The following is a 23349-nucleotide window of genomic DNA, read 5'->3' as shown; positions in this document are numbered from 1 at the left end:
GAAGTCTGCAGCTGCACCCAGCCAAGGCGGTTCTGCCTCCAGAGCCACGGCACGAAACCCAGCCCTGCGACAGCAACGCTGCCCTTGCCATGTAGGTTCTTTTTTACAGTACGTGGATGGAAGATGTTGTATAAAGCATAGCGTAAGTGTATGCAAAAAGCATGAATTTCTCCCTGGGATTTGCACAAGCAGGTTATTTGCATTAGCTATGGGATCTTAGGGAACGTGCAAGAAAAATTACAGGAGGAGCAAAGAAAATAAATAGCATTTTGTCTCCTGTCTCTGACATGTATTGTACTATTTCATCACCTCCTCCTGCTTTTGAATCCTCAAGGGAAGGTGGTTACAAAAATTTGTTTGTTTTTGTTCACGGGCATACAGAGAAGAAATATTTACAGGATTAGCAGATTCAAGATGCATTAACATAAAGGAAAATGTTTCACCTTTTGAGAAGTTAAGGAGGCAAGAAAATACTTATAAAAATTCATGATTTTTAACCTGAAATTCCTTTTCCGACAGAATATCATCATCTTGAAGCCAGCCCATTAAAAATCCTCAAAAGGAAGCAAGGAAAATGTTGCTGCCTAACAGACTAGACAGAGGCCGAGGAATTCCAAGTCCAGTTTCATGTTCATTGCAAGTTTCTTCTGTGATATTGGACAAGACACTTCACCCTGCTCCCCCAATTCCTTATGTGTCAGTCTGTTATGTTCACATGTCTTTTATCCCACAAATAGTATTTGGAGCATGAATCAGTGACAGTAGATTGAAGTGGGTCAGTTTATCCTAGAACAGTGTTCAGACATCAAATGCAGAGGAAATTTATGCATTGTAGGAAGAAATGGAAGAGGAATAGATGGGATTTCAACATTTCTGTGCTAGTTCTTAATTTTTATTTGACTATCCCATGGGTGTGTTTAGTCCTTTATTGACACATGATGAAAGTACCATGTAAAGTTAAAAACGCCGAGCTGACAGAAAGCAAATGTAGGCTTCTGTCAGCTACACTAAAGAAACACACTCGAGGGCAGTAAAAGTGGAGAGGGAGGAACATTTTTTCCCTCAAATTTCTTTCTGCCTGAGTGACTCGAGGCCCAACTTGCAAAGACAAAGGGTATAAAAAATTCAGAGGACTGCAATTTTACAGAGAACTTTTCTCTTTAATAAAAAAAAAAATGCAGCTTTCTTCCCTTTATTTTTAGCAACCACCTGGCCTGAGAGAGAAAGAGCACAGCCTTGGATGTGCGTGTGTGTTTACGGGGGAAATTGTGGAGGAACACGTGCACGTGTGTCTGCTTTATTCAAATAGGAGCAAGCCTAGCTTTTATTAATTATAAATAGATGACTGTTAGCATCAAAATAATCACAGAAAAGCCCGAAAGGCTTTGTCTCTGTAATGTACCGTGTTTTATCAACTAATGCCTATCTCATAAAGGGAGAACAGCATGCCAGGGAACAGACAGCTCAAGTGGATATTTACACGCTGGAGAAAAGAAGCTGCTGTAAAAAGCAGCGCTGACTTTGTGTCCAGGGTCCAAGACAGATGTTGGAGGTGAAATGCAGCATGGTGCAAGGAGAAAGGAGCGCTGGCTCTAAGAGCAGCACTAGTCAAGGAAGCAGCCAGACACGCCGTGCAGCAGCTTGTTCAACGTGGGATCTCAGTTTGCTGCAGCCTTTCAGTGAAATGGGGGGTTTTGTCTCTCCCCAGCTGCTTAAATAAAAGACTTTCTGCCTTTCCCCACTATTCTTTGAAATGCAAACTCGTGGCTCATCAATGAAGCCATGTTCTCCCCAAAAACATTGAAATGTTTATATATGAGGTAAGGAATCTCTCAGCACGAGAGCAGACTGCTTCTAGGTGGGATATCTGAGATGGCAGACAGGAGATTTCACACTTTTCCTGGAAGCTTTTCAAATGGAGGAGCTAAACACAGTTCCATGAACGAAAACTATGTTCCTGCAGTTACACAAAGTGAAAGGAAGACCAAACTCAAGGCTCCTGGTTCTACACAGTAAGTTACAGAACACAGGACCAGATTTTTGGTCTTTAACACCCTATTGGGCCTTTAGCAATTCAGCTGCCTGACTGTGACTTACTGTCTTATGTAGGTAAGGGATGTGCATCATGTTCCAAAATGAAAGTGTCAAAAAGATACACTTGGCCTTCCTTGCTGGTTGAAACTAGCTGACAGATTGGTGAATGGTTTTGGAAGACCTGGGCGGCCTTTATCCAGTAATGGAATTTATTGTGAGAAATTTTTATCCTTTCAACTATGAACTCACTCAGAGAGAAACAGTATCTCGGTCCTTGCTATGTATCTGAGATTTGAAACTGTTTCACATAAAGAACAGAAAATGTGCCATCAGTTCATCAACTCAGTAATACATGAGTGCAAAAATGACAGATACACATTTTATGCCACAGTGTTGGCTGGACAAGCAGAGATGTGATTTTCAGCATGGATGGGGCTGCAAATTGTGACTTATTCTATTTTAACCATGCTGTGCACGCATAGCAGATCGGTACATTTTCATGCCAAGGATATTATATAAAGGGTCTAGTTTTAACCCAACCAAAAACATCGTGAGAGCACAGGAAGCCAGGACATTTACACGTGAAAGACTGACCTTCTTTGGTGGCAAGACGTGAGGAAGCTTCTGTGTGGGACGGAGTATTGTAGACCAGCAGTGAGCTACCTATAACGAAAAGAAATGGAGTTATTGCAGTTTGAATGGCCTCTGCCAGTGAGGAATCATACAGGCAGGTAGCAAATGCTATCACTAGGATCTAAAGACCTAATTTTTCAGACATTTAGGCACACATTTTCTATGATGGCTCTGAAATTCTTTTAAAAGCTTGGTAGCTGATGTCACACGTGCTACTGTTTCTCCACTTGTAAATCAAAATAAAGACACTTGCCTCCTTCGCTGAGCTCCTTGATGTCCTCCATTCAAAACTGATATAAAAGGGTGAGGTTGTATAGTACATTTATACAGGTACAAGATCTATCACAGCAGAGACTCTAGAAATTACTGTGGCACAGATTGTATTGCAGGATAAGGAAGAAGCTTTCCTCTCTCTCTAGCTGTGATAGAGAAATTTCCTGTTTGAGGAACATACAGTAGAAGTGACATGAATTGCACTGTCAGGATCTGAACATTTTTAGTGTGTCACATGCTTGGTTCTGGGCCAACAGCTGCAAAAATCTCACTGAATTCCAGCATCTCCCATGCTTTGTGGAGTTTGAAAGTAGCTTTCTTGCCTCAGAGTGGCCTTTCCATCCAGCTCTACTTGAAACAAAACTATTCCAGAGCAGCACAAAAAAGAACCCATTGGAAGGGTCTTTGTTTTGCAGTCTGTGGTGGAAATGTTCATTTTTAAGCGTTTTACTCTGACTCTCTTGCAAATTCCTCTGAAAATGAAGGGGGAGGCCCTGGGAGCTCTTGGAAGCCAGCATGTAATACACATTTCATGGTTGTCTAGTTATATGTGTTTACCCTACGTAATCTTCTAGGCCCAACTTTCCTACAGCTCTTTGAAAAAGTTTCCACTGCATCAGGCGGTGACATTCCTAACAAGGTCCAGGGCCCTCCTTGGTGGGGACTGCTCATGTGAACTGGAGCGGGGCAGCGATCTCGCTGTGGATGGGTATGGACGAGAAGTGCTTTTACAGACACTTTCTCCTATTCATATCTACACATTCAGTGAGATTCTGTCCCTTTTAAGGTACTTGGTCCTAATCAACACACAACAAACAGTATAGATTTCTGTATAGCTGTGCTGCCCCTGAGCATCCCCAGATTCTTTGGCAGGGCTACGAATACCTCTCTTGCAGGTACTGTAATACTAACTGATTAGGATCTTGCGACTAAGCCGTGCAGTCTCCACATTCCTCTAATCCACATGATCCCAAATAACACTGACCTCACTTGCCCCTCAGTAGTATTCACAGTATGTCTGATTTTCCTGTGAGAGCTGAGCATTAGGCAGTTCACTGCCAGAAGTAACAGCCATTGCAGGTGCTGGATCTTATTAGCCCTGCGTTCCTATGGATTTCTTTTCTTCCCCAAATGCAAACAAAGCCAAAGATGTGCACAAGCCAGCATGTACACAGAAATAGAAGGTGCTGGAAAACTAAGTGTACTCACAGGGAGTGGAGGATGGATGCTACCAGATGCTGCAAGAGAGGGGATGTTTCAAAAGACCAGGATGGATAACGTGGTAAACTAGGAAGGAAGGAGTTCAAAGGGATCCCAAGGGTACCTTGACTGTGAAAGTTTTGTAGGTAACCAAAGTGATTGGGTTAAGTATTTAGAGATAGATACACACTGGTCTTTTGCTGCTGCTGGAGGAATTGCAACAGCTTCGTCCACCTAACTCATGTTTTCATCAGATGGTTTCTGGCTTTGGCATTTCTTTCTTGAACATCTGTGGGGAAACTCCTGTCCACCACTCTCTCCTTTTCAGGTTATTTGAAGTAGATCCTGAATGCAACGCCCAGCTTTGCTTGCCCCAGACAGGGAAGTGCTGGGGAATTCAGAAACACAGTTTTCTATGACTAAATAGGCTGCAAATGCCTGGTTGCACTGCCTGGCTGAGGAGGTGGGGGTGGGGTGATGAATAGTGTTGAACAAGCCTGTATGATCAACTTATAGCTACTTTACACTAAAAAATGCAGCCCAAGCCACGGGAAAGGGACGGCGCCTCCCCTACTTTAATTGCTAAAAGTTCTCACCTTTGCCCGACAGTCTGAGGTTTCTGGTGGGAACACCACAGAAAAGGAAATGTGTTTCTTATTAAGGGTTTTCAATGAAGGAGAAAAAGAGAGAAAGCCAGAGACACAGATCAGGACAGAGAGAAGCAGACAGACAGACAGAGGCCAGGCTGCTCCCTCCCTTACTCGTTCTTGGGCAAAACTTTGGCTGCGATGAATTTTCATTTTGTTCTTGTTCCCCCTACCCCTCGCTGGGTCAGTGACAGCTGAGATTAAATCAGCTCTTTCTGGAAACACTGGTATTATTAATAAAGTGCAGGGCTATTCCTATAATTAATATTAAACATGTTACCTTATGGTTCTCTCCACCTTTTCCTTTCTTCGTTTATTTCCCTTGCATTAATGAAAGAGGAAGATGGAAAAGGACTGAAAAATAAAGCCGGAGAGTTTTTCCCCATAAAGCCTTCATTTCACAAGGTAGCTCATCCTTCTGAGAGGCAGGAACATCTTGGTTTCACAATCTTGAAGTCTATTTAACCTGGAAATCTTTCTTTATCCTGACCTTCTGAAGGCCATGTGGCTTTTCCTCCACATCTCCTGGTAGAACCAGGGTTCTGCTGCATTTAGCAGTAGGGTTTTGTTTGGTATTAATATACGGCTCAGAACCACAAAGCAGTTTTCTGCTTCTCACCACAGTCTCATTCTTTCCCCTTCAGGCTTTTTTCGTTTGTACACACCACACACAACCGACCCCCCATCACTAGAGAGGAAAAGGACGGGAGGTGACAGTTCAGGCTTCTTTTGATGTTCATCCCAAACTTAGCATGAAAACATTGAAATCTCCTTTCCCACTGTCCTGTGGCTGACTGGAGAAGATTCACCAGGCAGACTGTGTTTGAAAAAGATACTGGCACAGCAGTCAGTCGAGTCTGGAGTCTGAAGGTGCAGGGAGATGAACGAGAAGAAGAAAAAGCCAAGATATGGCTTCACAATTTTGGAGAGGGAACTGGGAGAAACACTTAAAGAAAGATAATTGTTTGAGGGGGGACAGTAAGTTCCCTGAAAAAACTACTTGGGGATGTTTAGAGACTCCAAAGGATAGTGTGTGCTGCAGAGCTGGGTTCTGTGAGTCTGAAATCTCCTAAAGATCAGAGACATCTGAATTCCTGACTGCTGCAATAGGTTATGGAAAAAGGAAACAACGGAACAATTCTAATGGAGATCTAAGTTTTGCCTGAAGACTAAAGGTGCTGTGTTACGACTTTGGTTAAGTCTCACTTATATTAAATAACTCACCTCAACCTTCTATCTCCAAAACCAAGATTGAGCTTTTGTTGAGGTCTTGCAGATGTTACTGGTTTCTTTTTTTCAATCTGGACTCAGATGTGCCAAAATAACGTACTTCGTAGGCAGTTTTAAGAATGCTTTCACCCTGATCAGGAGCGTAAAATGTTGAAAACCTTCTGAGGAAGCGAATTTTCAGGGGATCTCCTTGCCTGGCTAGCAAACTGCCTCAGAAAGTTCACATCAGCTTTGTTTCTTGGAAAACAAACACCAAAGTTTAGGATTCACTAGTCATCACATATCCAGCCTAACATCCGAGAGGACAAACACCTTTCAAGAGAGAGACTGGGCAGATGTAATTTAGCCTATAGACCTACAATTCTCCAAAGTTCTCCTGAATTTTCTTGCCATCTCGTATTCTCCATCCTAAGCAGGACCAGAGCTGGATGTCTCTGAAACAAACAACCTTACAAAAGGGGAAAATTCATGAAAAAAAGACCATCTCCCCATGGCACTGAGCTCAGAGGCTCAGCACTAAACATCCGCTGGAAATCAGTCTGGAAAAACAATAAGCTCCTTTCGAAGGCGTTACTCCGCGAGGGAGTTAACCAGCAAGCCAGAAACCAGACTGTCATTAGGCAGCGCTAGGAACAGCTGCATGGAAAGGAATGCTCTTCAGAGGCTGCCCGACCTCCACTCAGACAGGAGCTTGCTTTAATAAGGACAGCACTCGCATGACGTCTTAGAACAACCCAAGGGGCTGAACAGAGAGAAATTTATAATCGTAAAAGCTGGGGATGGACTGGGATTGAATTCGCTTTTCAGATGCATCCACGTAAAACTGGAATAACTAATTTGTTTGAATCCAGCAAAGTCGCTCGGGTTTTGCACTAGCTTAACAGCATAGACATCACTGTAGGCATTCCCCTGGCAGAACATTATAATTTTATGATTATTATTCAGCATGCATTGCAGCAGCACTCAAAAGTTGCAACTGCATTAGGACTCTATTGTGCTGGGTCTTGAGAGACATGGGACATAATCCCTGTTCCACAGTTCTGCCATCTCAACAGACAAGACCAACAAGAAGGCAGAAAGTAAAACTGAAGCACAGAGGAACTGAAGCAAAGGTTTATTCCTCCTAATTTCAGGCATTTAAAGGCAATGTGTGAACTAGGGGACTACTATCCTGAATTTCAATGTGCCTTGTTGCTTCTTTCCTATAAACAGAGACCAGTGGGACCAGACTTCTAATTTAGGGACTTCAGGTATCTAAAGGTAGGTAGGATCCGTCAGGAATTTGCTCCTGAACAAATGGACGGCAGCAAATGGTAAAGGTGGGAATTGAATCCAGGTCTTCAGAATTATGCCATGGGAGTAAGGATGCAACTCCTCTGATGCTGTTTTTGAACACCCCAAGTAATGGGATCCCTAACGCTTGAGACTATCACTGGGGATGCTGCCTGAAGCTAAAGCAACAGAAGAATTCAACTCTTCTGCCAACCTTTTCAAATTCAGCCTGGTTCTTTAATTCGAAAAACATACAACTCCTTCTTCGTCTCTTTCTGTCAATTCTCAAGTCTTATCAATGAGACAGTTCAAGTGTCTCACTTGAGTATTTATCTTGTGGGAATTTAAAAACATTTCCGGTTACAAAGCGTCTGATTTGCGCAGCCAAAATCAGCAGGTTTGGCCAAAACAGCACTGGCTTCACAAAATTGCCTTAAGGTTTCCTGTAAGAATGTGTAATTCTGTATGCAAACCTTAGTTAGAAAGCTAGTTTGTGTCTGCAATAATCTTGAAGCGCTCTGTGAACCAGCAGCTCTTTGCTGATGAAATAGGATGAAATTTAAATTATTTTGGATGGGAAATTATCTGACTGTGAAGATGCAAGGGACAAAAACTGTTCAAATCCAACAATTCGGTTATTTGTCGTGAATCATTTCCTTGACTCAACTCCTCAAACAAAATAAAGGTGGGGCTTATAGAGGCACCCATCTAACTCTTGTCCCACTGTGATCTGTAAACCTCCCACGGATTTTAGCAGAGGCAGGGAGAGAGCAGCGCTGAACAGCTTTGAAGAAGCACCCTAAATAAATGCGGTCTCGCTGCTTTATTGCACTGGCCAGATGGAGACATCTTCAGCTGTCTTTACATCACAATTGGATTTCCCAGTGGAGAAAATACACTTTTTTCTTTCTCTCCCTGCCCTCCCACCTTGCTTTATAGCACCTTCCCTTGATTTTTCAGTCACCAAATAATTATACACATATAAAACTCTCACTTGAAAAAATATTGGATCATGTGAGATTTAGCTCCAAGTTCTCTGGCGTCATCATAATGCAATTATCCTTAGCACACCTTTGTGAAGAAAGGAAATGCTTTTACCTTCATTTTATAGATGAAGAGGAGACATTCGAAAGCTATGGATGTGCTCATGGTTACACAAAATACCTTAGAAAGGTCTGAATCTAAGACTCTCAGTCTCAAGAGTGTGTGCTAACCATAAAGGGATCATTCCTGTTTGGGCTGCTGCAGTGTGCTTTTCCAGAAGGGCTCAGAAGACTGCTCACAGCTTCTCTCTTAGAAGCTTAATACAGCAAAAAGGAGTATTGGGTCCATCACGTAGACCAGTGTGGGACAGACAGGAGCAATAAAGAGGCTCAGAAAAACTTGTTCTTTGAGTACCAGGTCATTTGCACGGTGTCTGCTTCAGTGCACTTACATTTGTGGAATTGATCTTACACTTTTTCCTCTTTCCAACAAATCTAGGCCTCCAGGAACACAGAAAATCTCCAGCTCTGGCCAGTTTTGGGTCCTATTTTGAAGCAGTCTTTACCAGAAGCCTCAGGGGAAAGGGCACAGCCCTCTAACTGCAAAGTTATGGAATAATTTGCCCGTAACCCATCAGTTAATGTTTGGCTTAATCTCCACAGCAAATTTATGTATTTTTATCATAGAGCCACAGATGTTTTTATTATCTCTAAGACTATCTAATCTTCTTAAGAGTCCTGCTCAGTTCTTCACCTCCCTGATAGCACCACTAACTCCATCTAAGTTAAAATTAATTTTCCAACCCACTTTTTATCCCTCCCTTCCTTTTTTGCTCTCTTTGCTTGCCTTTCTCTGTTCTTTTTCCCTCATCCTTGCTGCTACTTATCCTGCAAGAAGAGCCCTAAAAGGTCAATGCTCACGGCAGCTTATCCTATCAGCATGTCATGCTAGAGCTGGGATGAGTCAGGGCAATACTTACTTTCCCTGAGGTAACTGAGGTGAGACAACAGAACTTCTGTGTTGTAGAGGGAGGTGGTTCGGAGGAAATCATCCTTGTTCATTTTGCAGAGCTCCTTGCCATCCATGTTCTGGAAGATGGTGGTGTCGATCTCCATTAATCCGTACTCCTTTATCGCCCATTCCAGCCACTGGCGCACGTGTTCCTGGGTCCATAGGGTGGGATCTGGCAGGAAAGCACAAAGGATGGTAATGCTATACACAAGCCTCAAGTCTAGTACTCACTGTAGCCCAGTTAAAGAATTAACCATTGTTTCCACAACTAGATGGATTTAATTTACTGATGCCAACGCATTTTGCCAAGATGAACACATACAGTGCTATAACAGAGCTGAAGGTGCATAAATTGATCACACTGACCCTCTGGCAGGGCAAGTTCTTTTGATCTCCCACCTGCCTGAATCTTATACCTATGCTTGGGAACAATATCAGTGACATTTGACTGACTTTTCTGCCTCTGGAAAACAGCTTCCAAAAGCAAACTCATCCCTTTGACAGGGCATGCTCGTCACAGCTTCGGTTCTGCAATGCTATATAATTACATCAGCGCTGTGTAAGTCACCCCATCCTTCACAAGTGCATTACAAAGTCCCAACAGATGGCATTGTGAAGTCGGAGCATGGTAGTATTTATGGTCAACAAAGGGACTCTGAAAAAAAAAAAAAAAGTATTATTGCTTAAACAGAACAGCTTGCCATGTATCTCTGAGTCACATTTGTTCACCCCGCTGACAAGAACACAATTCTACCTCCGCTAGCCCTGTAAACCAACACAGCTAGTGGAGGGCAATGTGGATTTTATACTGTCTCATGCATCATTATCAACTGTCAGCAAAACTCCAGCTGTGGAATCTTTATTACTGACGATGACGTAAGAGAGAGATTGAACCCGGCTGGAGTTTCAGACCCCATGGTGATGGTTTGCTGCATCAGTAGTTAAAAAAAGAAATCATCCTTTGAGTTTCGAGAAGAGCATTAGATCAGAAAGTCCCAGCAAGAATTTGTGCCACGATACCATTTTTACAGAGTCATTTTCAGAGCATATCTGCATTTTCAGATGTTTCCTGTGCTGCTTCTCCCTGTGTATCCCATTTGAAAATATAAGCTGCAAATTCATGTTCCATGGCAGGACTGCAAAGTCAAGCCTTAACTTTGGAGATGTTTGATCTGTCCATCACAGCTGGTACGTTCCTCTAAGATAAACCTCAAACACTTCAAGTCCTGAGGCAGTTGAGAAAATGGATCAGAAACACATAGTCATCACCCAGCTGGTAGCTTGTGCTTTGGGTAGGGACAAGAAGTGCCTCTGTCACACATTTTACAGTGTATAAAATAATGCCTTGGGCTTAAAGTTGAATTTTAAACATGGAACTTACAACTCCATATCTTTGAAAGTCTGCTTTGGGAAAGAAAGATGGATTTCCCTTAAATTTTGGCAATAGCCAATTTAAATTCTGCTTTCTAAGCACTGGCAAAAGACTGCAGATTTTACAATGCAAGTATTCAAGGAAGGATTCCTTTTTTTTTTTTAATTGAAAGAGTCATTTGTCTTGAGTTTTGGAAAAAAAACCCAACATTTAGAAGGCACAGTGAATTTGTGGTCTCCCTTTAAACAAACACTTTTGAATTTCAGATATTCATTCAGCCTGTTTATCACTGCCAAAAACATTGAATGGTCCCTGAAAAACTTCTTGAAACATGGCTTAGAGTTCGTTACTATTACTCTTGCAAGCCTAATGTGACATTATTCTTGCCTATCTTCACTCTAATGTGCTATAAATCTTTACTCTGGATTATATTAAAATTTCCAAATGCCTTTCTTGGATGAACTGGGTCTCATATCCTGCAGCCAGAGATCTGGGATGATGTTCATTATTGTCTTCCAAAGTCTGGTAAATCACTGCTATTTCACAAGTATCTCAAGGTTTTGATTTGTGGATGCTCATGAGGGGAAAAAAAAGTAATTTTTTTCACTTTCCTTCAAAGAGGAGATTTTAAACCTTCTCTTCCACTGAGGGCACTAAAAGTCATTTCCCTATTTCTACAACAATGCTAAACTTTAGCCCACCCTTGGTCTTTCTAAATATGCAGGAATAGCATGGTGAAGGGCAGGATAAAAGTTCCCTCTTGAAGATCTTTAGTAATATAATGACTAGTTGGTATCAGCTAACACCTTTCTAGGCCATGTTGGTGCTGAAAACATATCTGATGCTGTCACCAATTAGGTTAGTCTCTCTAAGCAGATCCTAACAACGGCTTAAATGGTACTTTGAGATTTGCTGTCAATCTTTTATTGGCTTCCTTTCACTACATTCAGTTCAGGCTTTTCCTTTTCATCCTAAATGGCAAACAAATGCTTGGGAATTGTCATCTGTTCATGGTCAAGCCACGATCAGAAAACAGAGCTGAATTCCACGAGTACATTTCTTTCTGCCAACAGTTCATCTGCTTGAATCAGCTCCAACCCTCGGTGAAACCCTCACAATGCTGGGTGAAAAGATGCACCCCTTGACATCAGTGGAAGTTTCGGTACGTAAATTGGGCCAGGACTTGTCTCGTAATATCTCCCTTGCTGGAAACTTCCCAGGCTAACCTGTTATATCTATGGTGTTTATAAACTTTGCAGGGAAAAGACTCCCTCTCCTTCCAGGTTCGGACTTCACCGGTTGCCTGCCACAGCAGCTCTCATCCTTGACTATCCAAACGCATCTAATGCATCCTGCCAATTTCAGACAGCAGCTGTGGATAGCAAATACAAACAGAGAACTCGACAGGAATGTTTCTGTGTAACCATTTTTGGAAGGATAATGTAGTTCCTGTAAAATGTAATTTTTCTGCTTTTCTGCTTCTAACAAAAAAAAAAAGCAAACAAAATAGCTCATTTTGAATCAATATGACGTGAAAGTGCATCTGGATCCTGCAGAGCATCACGGGAGTTATAATTTGGGTCCACTTCATGCTTATTCTTGCCTGTGAACTGCACTCTTTGATCATACCATGCACGTCCCAGGAAGCGCTGCAGATTCTTCTCTAACACATGACAGGAGATGGATTTGGTTCAACACATGAAAACAACAATTCATTCCAGGAAAAAAAAAGAAAAAGCAGCACTAATTATCCACTTCTTTTTCTGATTCAAGGTAGAACATACACTGGGACACAGGAAATCCCCACTGGCCAGAAACTCTGATATTTTCCTTATTTTTTACATGGTTTGTAAGAAAGAGAATTCCTCAGAGAGTGGATAAACAAGGATATTTAAGACAGTGCAAGGAAATATGACCCAAAGAGTTTGATGGTAGTGGTACCTGCTGGGACAATGACTCTCCTCTCGTTGGTGGTCATGTTGGGAGGAGGCCCGTTCTTCTCATCCATGTAGGTGCCGTAACTCATTGGATTGGACTCTGTCCCTGCTCCGACAAGTTTGTTGCATTTGTTCACACTACAGTCTACGGGGGACTCCCTAAAATGGGAAAGGAAACAGATGATTTGTCATTATTACGCACCTTTCATCCCTGCTGTAGCAGAAAGAGGTTTGGATGACAGAAATGGCAAGTATCCCAAAGGTGAAAAGTTAAGGGGAGTTTCTTTACATGTGGGAGAGGCCATTCCTGGCCTGTCACATGAGTGTCATGAGGTGATCTATGAATCACAAGTCTCATGGAGGGGATCTCTGATAATGAAACCAGTTGGAGGAAAGCGAGTTGGAGGTGCAAAGTGACTTTCAGACAAAGGCAATGGTAAGGTCACACTCAATACCTCTGAAATATCAAAATTCACAAACCAGATAAAAAGCAAGTGCCTATCACATAGGTCTATCGGTTACACCCCCCACTCCCCCTTCATCCTGTATTGCTCAGCTGCATTTTAGCAATCATTTAGGTACAGCTTGATGCTCCTAGGAGCCCTTGTTGGACTGTTTCACCCTTGCATTGTGTTAAAAACAACCTTTCACACCATCTTTCTGTTACAGTGGAGTCTATTAATTGACAGAAAGGCAGTACTTCTCACCTCATGACCTAAGGCATTTCTGCAGAGCTAATCAGAAATACATCTATACCTCCCTTCATTTAATTAACAAAGAACACAAAATAGCCATGCCAAAATGACAGAATAGTCACAGGGGAATACTACAGTATCGGTGTGGTATCTAAAGAGTCTTATTTATACAGGGCTAAATGTAACTGATCTTGTCTGTTCTTAACAGTTAAACAGTCCCAGGCTTGTCTACTACTTGGATAGGAAATCTAGAAATCTTAGGTGCCTTAGGCGTGAGTCAAGAACTTCAGACCACAGAAACTGCATGTGAAAAAGCCTCTGGCTCCAGTTTTCCTTCTGAGGTGATGGAGTGATGAGGAGGGAACATTTAGCAACTCAGGTGGCACTCTGCTAAGACCTGGACTACACACAGACCCTTGGCAAGCAACAGGCTTTCTCTGTCCTGCTTTGGGAGAATTATGAGCCTCCAAACCACAGATAGGGAGCACAGATTTTGTTTTTTTCTCCAGCTGCACTAGTTACTCATGCTTTTAGCTCTAGAGGTCACTTAAAATACCAGTCCACAGCCTGCCACAGGCACAGAGCACATCCCAGCCCTGCAGAACGTACCGGGGAAGGGCAGCGTTATTGCCCTCACCTTTACAAGGGTGCAGCCTCTATGCAAAGAGAGAACAGAGCTCATATCCAGAACGGTTTAACCCACTGCTTTAGTCTCACAGCTGGCCTTCTTCCCTGCCAGAAGCAAAGTGGCTTGGGAGGAAACCATTCGCTGAAGGGTAAGAACTATGACAGTGCACCAAATCCCACCCTCTGAGTTCAGCTGGCAAGACTTCCAAGTCTGGACACTAAACAAATTTGTTTCTTAATCTGAAAGGGGGGGTGGAGGAAGAAATTACCAAAATTCAGTTATCATGGCTGGGAGATAAATGCTCCACCGAGATATTCTAAGGCAGATGGTAATTTTTTCCTCATGTCTTGCTGAGGGAATGTTGCTTGAAAATGGAAATAAGATGTATAACTTACACATGTTCAAATTTAAGGTTTTACTATTTCGCCTACTGTTTTTCCAGGCAGGGAACCAAAATTCGCCTTCAGAGAGGCAAACTGCTGAAGGTTTAATGTCCCCGTGGCAGAGGAGAGTCTGAGCAACTGCAGGGACACCAGGGTTTTCACAGGGAATGTGACCATTTCTAACTTGCTGTTGAAATACTCTGTGTCAGGTGTTAAACGCTGCCTGTACTGGCAGAGAAAAAGCCCTGAAGCAGCACAAAGGATCTTATTCTTTCCTGAGGTACAGGCTATCCTGAGAAGACTCTGTGAAAAAGCGAGAGCATCCGTGCATCAAGGTGTCAGACTCTGTTCAGCTTAGTGCTCACCGTCCCCAGGAGGTGACCGACCTCCTCACCTGCCCTGTGTGAAGATGAGGTGCTGACTTTAAATGGTGTGGGCAGCCCGGGTGGTGGGGCAGACCCCAACACACAATTCCCATCATATTTGGTGATCTTATTGCAGTCTTGGTGACCTTATTGCAGTCTGGTGACCTTATTGCAGTCTACAACTACCTGAAGGGAGGTTGTAGTGAAGTGGGAGTTGGCCTCTTCTCCCGGGCAACTAGCGATAGGACAAGAGGACACAGCCTCAAGCTTCGCCAGGGGAGGGTCAGGTTGGACATTAGGAAGAATTTCTTCTCAGAAAGGGTCATTAGATATTGGAAGGGGCTGCCCAGGGAGGTGGTGGAGTCACCATCTCTGGAGGTGTTTAAGAAAAGCCTGGACATGGCACTTAGTGCCATGATCTAGTTGCCATGGTGGTGTCAGGGCAACGGTTGGACTTGATGATCCCAGAGGTCTCTCCCAACCTGGTTGATTCTGTGATTTTGTGATTCTGTGATCCCCATGTGTGGATTCCCTCTTGCCTTTGGGATGAAGTTCTCTCTCCTTCAGGCACGACAGTAAAATGTTCTTTGCGTTCCCTGCAGTCAGCAGGTCCCAGGTGGTAGCAGTGCTGGCCCAGCTACCTGCTGCCTAAGGGGTTCACTCTCACCCCTCTGCTCTGTAGTTAAATTTCCCTGGAAAATAACCCTCGCAGCTGAGATACACACTATTTATGATAAAATAGTTACATATATTATACAGAACTATAGGATATATCCAGACTCTCAGATACTAACATCTTCTGAAAAGCTTATCTGCCTAGGAGTATGCATGCTTTCTACTGGCCTGAAATGACACACGTGAAAAGACCCCAGGGTCCTTGGCTGGGTCTACTCTCTCTGCTAAGCATCATGTATGTTCACATGACCGATACAGCAAAGCAATAAAAATAACACCAACACTGCTAAGACAGCTCCTCAGCAGTTTTGTGATGATTTTTCACTTTGCAGACTCTTGGTTTGGCAGTCAGGACCCTGCCTATCCTCTGCCTTGCTTTGTGTGTCTCAGCAGCCAAAACCAGACAACTAAGTATCAGAGACAGATCTGAAAAGAAGTTTAAGGGACTGAGGTGCCCTCACCAACCGCTGATTTACCACTGTGGGAAGGGAAGCCACTCTGTTAATCCTGCAGGACGTTAAATGTGCTCCGTGTACCTGACAGGGTTGTGTCCGTGTGGCTGTACAGATGCCTCCCTTCCCTCTGAGGAAGTCTGCAGGATGGTTGGATCCCGAGCTAACCCCAGTGGAAATCTGAGAGCAGAAGGACAGACATAACTGGGAACAGCATTACCAAAACTTAACTGGGCAGGAGACTGAACTGTCCTTAAGGAAAATACCATGAAATCATTAGTGACAGCAAGCAGGAAGATCCTTACTTTTGTGTCCTCTGTAACCCAGCATTTCCTACCAGACCCAAACGAAGCCTTTTATTGGGAAATGAGACAGCACTACCAGACCAAATCATCTTTGCAGCTCCTGGCCATCCATTACTGTACTGCCCTAGCCTAAGATGAGGGATTTAACAGTACCTCAGCAGAAGGGAGGTGTAGCGCTGGGCAACACAAAGAAGAATTCAGTGTGGGGAACAACTACAGTATCAAATGAGAACAGGGAGCTGCGAGTCATGAATAGTGTATTCATTGAATATGGCTCCTTTCTTAGTTCATGCATTACCCACAAGCCGACTTAGATTTATATAAAGATTTCCTCATTATTTGAAATAGTTTGTGCGAGGGGATTTCAGATGCCGGAATTAATCCTTGACTTTTCACAGAGACTTCAGACTTTCAAGTGGCTACACATGCTGGACTTGCTCAGGTTCTGGGCAGAAAACGTTGTAGACCTACCAAGGTAAATGGATATAGGCTGCTTTCACGAGATCTCTTAAGTGTATTCACTGTGGCAGTGACAGAGTCCAAGGAATATGAAGCAGCACTCATTCCCACTGTCCGTCCAAAGACTCTTCGTTCCAGCAGCTCCAGTAGCAGTCTCTGGGGATGCCAAGAGCTTGGTGTTTTGGGAAAGTTTATGCTAGACTGGCCAAAATGGACAAGCAGCTAGCCTGGCATTGCCTAAGAAACCCTCTGTACAGCTTCAGCCTGTGTTCCAGATACCTGAAAATAAAGCAATTACTGTCCCAGGGCCTCTGTCTAGGAATCACCTTTGGCTTTCTTTCGAAAGAGCAAAATAAGGGATTTCAGTGATTTCTGAACCTGACTCAGCTGTGGTCAGTGGGATATTTCCTCCTTCTTTCTATCCCTTTCTTCCTATCCTTTCATTCCTCCTCGCTTCCCATCTGTTTTTCTTTTTAAATTTGCCACTTTTTGGTGTTAGTCCCCATTTGGTCATCTCAGCTTCAATCCTTACACTTGAAACAATTAGATTTTAATATTTTTGTTTGTTTAGTGAAGGAAGTAAGAAGAGACATACTATGATTCTGCTTGTGGTTCCCTCTTACAGGCAGGGAACAGAGCTACCAGGGCAGAGTCACAGCTTCTCAAAACTTGCATCTAACTGCACTTTAACCCTGCCTCTCCTCCTGCTCCCAGGAATGCCTCAGGAGGAGGTTCACGCTGCGAAAGACTGTAAGTCTGCAGAAAGAAGGGACCGCTGTAAAAAGGATGGAAAAAAGACAGATTGCAAAACTGAAACTGCATGAGGAAAGCACAGAGGCTCAGTAGGGTCTGTTAGAATCGTGTTTCTCACACACAGGTAAATGCAAACAGTAGGTAATTGGGCAGTCTGCTGCTCTGGCTGGGGACTGGAACAACGCAGTGAATCCCACTAGAGGGCTCACACGCTACTTAAAGGGGATTTTTATTCTTATAGACATATATAAGACATATGGTCCCTTTGTTTTGTTTTGTGGCATAAAAAAATGTTCTGAGATCCCTGAATTTTAACATTATTTTAATATTCTGAAGCAAGAGAATGTCTCCAAAGCATTTTCAAAGCACTGACTTCATTACTTTAGTGAGACAAAATTCGTAACATGAGCTGGAATTATACAGGGAAGTTTGCCCCCATCCATGCACACAACATTAGAATGTTTTCACATTCAAAGTTCATACAAATTTTGTAAAGTCTTTTTAAAAATCAGTCTCTAAGTTTAGCTACGAATGCAGATCTGTAGTAGCTCAGTAAATACAGTCAAAATGTGGAACGTCTGTTGTTTGCTTCACTCTTTGCATTTGGAATTTATGTAAAACATAAGGAAAAATCTGTTATTAAAATGGACTGGGTTAAACTTTACCCAGCGTTTTTCTAAATAATCCTCCCCCTTCATTCACTGGGATTTAAAATATGAAAGATTTTTTGTTTTTTAAAAGTATAAATGATTGTGTTGATTTCACAAAAACATCTAAAGGTCCCAACAGAAATCCAGGCCTAGTATGCTGGGAACTGTACAAGCACATTGTAGGAGACAGATCTTTTGCTGAACGGGCTATAAATGAAATAAACAAAAGCCACAAACCCAGCACAGAACACAGATCACAAGCCATACTTCCAGTCCCTGAAGGGATGCAAAGAGAGATGAACCACGTACAGAATATCTTGCAGCAAACCCATGGAAAAGACAGACTTCTATTTTGGTGTGCAACGGGTCAGTGCTACAAACACAACACCATTTCCCTTTCCCAGTGCCTAAAGGGGTGTAAGAAGCACAACGACTTTAATTTTTCTATGTTGGATTTTAACTGGTTTGTGTTTGGACACTAATCACTATGAAACATAAGTGTAGCATGGGGTTTAGTTCTGAACAAGCAGCTGTCTGTGAAGGCAAGGACAGATTTCGAGGCCGTGTGCTGCACCCAGGTCTGGTAATACCAGAAACTTTCACAAAATTTCTACTACTGAATCTTGCAATAATACAGAAGTCCCATCTTCTCCCCTAAAACATAGATCCCTGCCACTGCCTGAATAGCCCCTATACATAGTTAGCATGCAGTTATCTGGGAAATTCTCTCCAATTTGGGAGTAAAAGAGGAAAACCTGACATGGGGTAGAAAGCTGGTCAGGGTTTCCATGTTGTTTAGCACCAGGAGGGACGGCTCTGCAAAACAGGCTTGGAGAAGTTCTTCAAAGAGCCCTTCTCCCACCCTGCTGAGGACCAAACCAACTCATCATGCTATACCTCATGGCAGTCAGACCTGGTTGCTAAGAAAAAGAAGAAAAGCTGAGCACTGTCCCTTACCATCACCCAGCTCCCTCCACTGTCAGGTTTCCTAGAGCTTTATCACTCCCTAGAGTACATAAACCATGCTCTCGACACGCAGAAAACACTAACCTTCAAGTACAGGTGAAACACAGAATAAAGGCTGCTCCTCTAATGAGGCAGCTGGAAGCCAGTAAGAGAGTGTGCTTGAAAAACAAGAGGGAGAAAGAGAGGCAGAGAGAGAGGGAGGGGGGAGAGGTTTTATTATTCGAGTTAATTTGTATTGGGATCAGTGTTTGCCGCTCAGATGGTGTGTCAGTTTTGCCAGGCAGCTGATGGGTGGAGGAACAAGCAACTGGAGAGGCGCAACCCGTAACAATGAACTGTGATGGACATGGAAAGGGCAAATTTTTAGCCGTGAATAGGAGGAGAGGATGGATAAGTCAGATGAATGTTCTCATTTCTTGGGTGGATCGGAGCTCTTATGCTAACAAGTTATCAAAAGCAAGGCTGGAAGCTACTTCAGTGCTTAATCCTGACATTCAAAACAGTCTTTTCTTTTTTTTCTAACAGGTTGGGAAGTTGTTACCCCTCTTTCAGAGAGACTGAGAACACTTAGTTTCTGCCTAAGAATCTTGGAGTCTTGAGCAAGCCCATAAAGAAGGATTTCCTTTTTGCCCAGAGTAAACACACTTCTGGAGGGCCTTTTCCTGTGGGTATCAGAGCACTTACAGTTAATGAATCAGTTTGTCAAAGCAGTATTATTTCCCTTTTTTTTCTGAGCAGATGAGGAAATGGTAGCACAAAGATCACAATGGAAGGACAGCCCAATTCATTTGATTCCCAAGACATGCAATACACATCCAAGGAGAACGTTACACAGACTTTTGGATGTACAAGTATATGCACATACAGAATCTACACAAGGCATGTGCTTACAGGGTCTGAAAAGCACAAATGTGTGCTGCCTGTAGTAGCTCAGCGGATGTGACAGCACTACTTGTTCTCTTGGTCCTCCAAAATTTGCTAGAGCGAGACAGACAAGTAGTATAATGGGAGGAAACACTCTCTGTGTGTTGGTCTGACACCATGGATATGAGCAACTGATGCGATGCTACAAAGGGCTTCCTCACATGATCGTGGGAGCGTGTTGCCTGTGCCATACATGAGGCTGATTCTGCCACCTCGGTTCTCACAACTGGTTCACTTCTCCGCAGGATGGAGAGGTCAGACCTGCACAGCACCATGCACAAGCCTTGCTCATTCGGTCAGGATCCCACTCTGCATGGCCCTCTTGAAGATTTGAGGGATGGCTTAGGAAGACTAGCCTTGGTAACCAAAGGTAGTCCTCATGACTATCAAAAACCCCAACCTGCTGGTGCTTTCAGGATCCCTCCATTTTGCCTGTGTTATCCAGGGATGGTGTTTTTCAGGAAATAAAACTCATTTTCCTATGTTTCAACCTCAATTCTGAGATTGGAAACACTAGTGCAAAAATCCGTGTAAGTTCTTCTGAAGTCCAGAAATGATACTAAGGTACAGCCAGAGCAAGATCAAATTCAGTCTACAAATGATCACCATCAAAGACCAACTGACGCAAAGACCTTTATCTTAGAGTAAAATCAGCATCTACTGTATACTTACGAGGAAAAAAAGAACATGCTGCTGTTTGAAGTCTTTAACACCATAATCTCACGATACAAGTCTGAAAGTGCAAGGCTGCTTTCTGTTTCAAACTCTACATTTTGCTAGGTTCTCAGAAACCAGGAAAATAGGCTGTTACAGAAGCCCTAAACTACCCCTAAAGAAGAAAAACTCTCCATTGTTTAACTGTCTTGTATTAACATTGTACAAATGTTAGAGATGTTTGCGAGGTTGAAATTAAAATCAAATTTAAAATTAATATGAGCTCTAAAAATGCTAAAAAATCAAATAGTTTTTCTTTATTGTATACATTTAAAACGGAAATAATTTGAAAACCTTATACCTACAGCTCTTGCCCAAGAGGGTGCAGTTTTCTCCTAGGCTTTTAACTTGTAGAAATGTTTTTGAAAGAGACAATCTGAGCTGCGATAACAAAATGTTTTCAAGTCTTTGAATTTCTCATTGAATAGGGAAATGATGTCCCCCAGCTCTAACTACAAATGATGGGGGGCAGGCCTCCTACCTCTTTGGCTAAAAGCTGTAGAGGATACCTCACAACCAGTGTCCCTTTGGTAGAGGATAGCTCATGACCAGTGTCCCTTTGGTAGAGGATACCTCATGACCAGTGTCCATTTGGTAGAGGATATCTCATGACCAGTGTCCCTTTGGTAGAGGATACCTCATAACCAGTGGCCCTTTGGTAGAGGATACCTCATAACCAGTGGCCCTTTGATGTTGACATCACTGCTCAAATCTACTCCTGAACTCTCCTTTTCACCAGTGGTCACATATACTCCCACCGAAGTCATGGGTATATGCCTTTTGTTTTGTTACACCTCATACACTGCCATAAAGGACCTTGGTCTCCTCTTTTTCCCTTCTCCATCAAATAGCTCTCTAGTTTCATATGATTGCGAGATCCTCAGGCCATTAAAAAAATGAGTGACAAAAGAACTCCGGGGGAGCAGGATATGGACTCGATGATCCCAGAGGTCTCTTCCAACCTGATTGATTCTGTGATATGATCCTACACAAAGAGTTGAGTTTGTTGATATGCAGGACAAGAGCATGAATGGACGATATGTGCTTTGCTGTTATTTCAGATTCAGTAGATGTGGAAAGGGTCTTTCCTTACCTTGATCCATTCATGTGGTCATATTCCCTTTTTACATTGACCCGGACGGGCTGATTAATCCACTCCTGCTGAGGAGGCAAAGGGTTGATTTTGTGCGGCTGGCCATAGTCAGGGTTCCCTGAGGCTGTCATATCTGCCTTGGGGAGGTGAGTGGCAGCGCCGTACGTGGAGTCAAAGAGGGACTGGTCGTCGCTCACCACCGACAGAGCCTCCTGAGGAGAAAAAAAACAAGTGCTCAGAGTCATGACTAAACTAGTAACTCCACTCTTGTTCTCTCTTTGAGCTGGTGAGCACCTGCAAGGGCCCCACAGCTGCCCAGCACTGTCTGAAATTGCCATCTGCCAGGATTGCAGATTGAATCAGATTCTTTGGGGTCCATTAAACCGTATGCAAAACCAGTGGGTTGCTTTGCTAGCTGCTGCGTTGCTCTGGGTGGGGCAAGAGTTAAGGTTAACTTGACTTCTGCAAACAGTAAAGGTGGCTGCTGGGTGCTGTACCATTCTCATCGCTTGCTATAAGCAGCTTCATCTGCAATTTCATATGGTTACCTGCCCACCTGCCTGCACTTGCTGGTCCAAAACCAGCCAAAGAGATATGGAGTATGTAACATTTCTGGAGTGTCGTTTGAAGGTCTATACATCTTCATTCAAAGGGGTTTGTGTGGTGTTTATATTTTGAGGTTACTAGCAAAGGAGAAGCAGTCAGTACAGGTCAGAGTTATGGGTGTTAGTGGTGGGATAAAAAATGCATTACTTTACGCTTTTTGTTTATTTTGTGGGAAATGTAGGACTGGTGAGTTACCAAACTGTGCATTTCTAGAAATGCTTAAAAACAGGAAATGGTTCTCCTTTTTTTTTTTACCCTGCTGAAACTCCAAATGTTGACAAAAAGTTTTGACTATCAATTTCCTTGCGTTGATGTGCTTGGGTTTTCTAAATGAAGCGTGCCAGGCTCATAAAGGCTTTGGCACAGTCCTGCCTTATTCAAAGTGCATCTGACAGGGTCTGCATGTTCTTTATGGAGCTGAGTTAACCACACATAACACAGCTGCCATTATGGCTGGCAAGCCAGAAACTGAGCGAGGAACCTCCCAAACTGCAAGCACACACTACTTTAATGTGAATTAATGGAGCAGACCTCAGAAACAAAGGCAGCAACAGACTCACCGACTCTGAGGAGCGAGCGTTCAAAAGACCTGTAACATCAATGTGTTGTAGCTAAACCCCCAATGCTCAAAATTCACAGGACACAGTCCAAAACATGAGCTTTTAAAAATAATAAATTATTGCTCTCTCCCCGCCTCCCCCCAGGAGTTGTTTCTGAGGTTAGTTTGAGAATTCTTCCATAACAAGAGAGGGAAACAGAAATTCTGAAAACTTAGAAAAGTGCAGCTGCTGGAATCCTCCGATTACACGAGAATCTAAGTGCAAATCAGATATTACCAGGCTCATGATATCATCACAAAAAATGTCAATAGTTAGAGTCTACTGGGTGAACATGAAAATCCCTCTCAGCTTGAAATTAACCCACTTAGAAAGAGTCAGGTCAGTGCTCTGCATTTACAAATATCAGCACTTTTCTATCTCAGATCACGTAACAAACCCAGATCACAGCCTTGTGTCAGAAACTTCTTAAAGGGATTGAGACTATCTCCAGGCTATAAAATTTACCTGTAGAAAGGCACATGAACACGA

The 23349-nt window shown here is 43.0% G+C and overlaps 1 protein-coding gene across 3 annotated transcripts in view; it reads right to left on the bottom strand.

Moving 5' to 3' along the window:
• The window catches only part of FLI1 (Fli-1 proto-oncogene, ETS transcription factor), an 86441-nt gene that overhangs the window by 16381 nt on the left and 46711 nt on the right, over positions 1-23349 (bottom strand). For all 3 annotated transcript variants that reach the window (XM_068418317.1, XM_068418318.1, XM_068418319.1), the window contains 4 exons: positions 21656-21867; positions 12598-12752; positions 9253-9456; positions 2629-2697 (listed from right to left, as the gene is read on the bottom strand). In XM_068418317.1, the coding sequence (XP_068274418.1) occupies positions 2629-2697; positions 9253-9456; positions 12598-12752; positions 21656-21867 (640 nt within the window). The remainder of the gene's footprint in view (positions 1-2628; positions 2698-9252; positions 9457-12597; positions 12753-21655; positions 21868-23349) is intronic.

Source organism: Nyctibius grandis, chromosome 25 (assembly GCF_013368605.1).
Source record: "Nyctibius grandis isolate bNycGra1 chromosome 25, bNycGra1.pri, whole genome shotgun sequence".
NCBI lineage: Eukaryota > Metazoa > Chordata > Aves > Nyctibiiformes > Nyctibiidae > Nyctibius > Nyctibius grandis.
The sequence above is the reverse complement of the archived record's forward strand: the minus strand, read 5'-3'. Positions and strand labels throughout refer to the sequence as shown.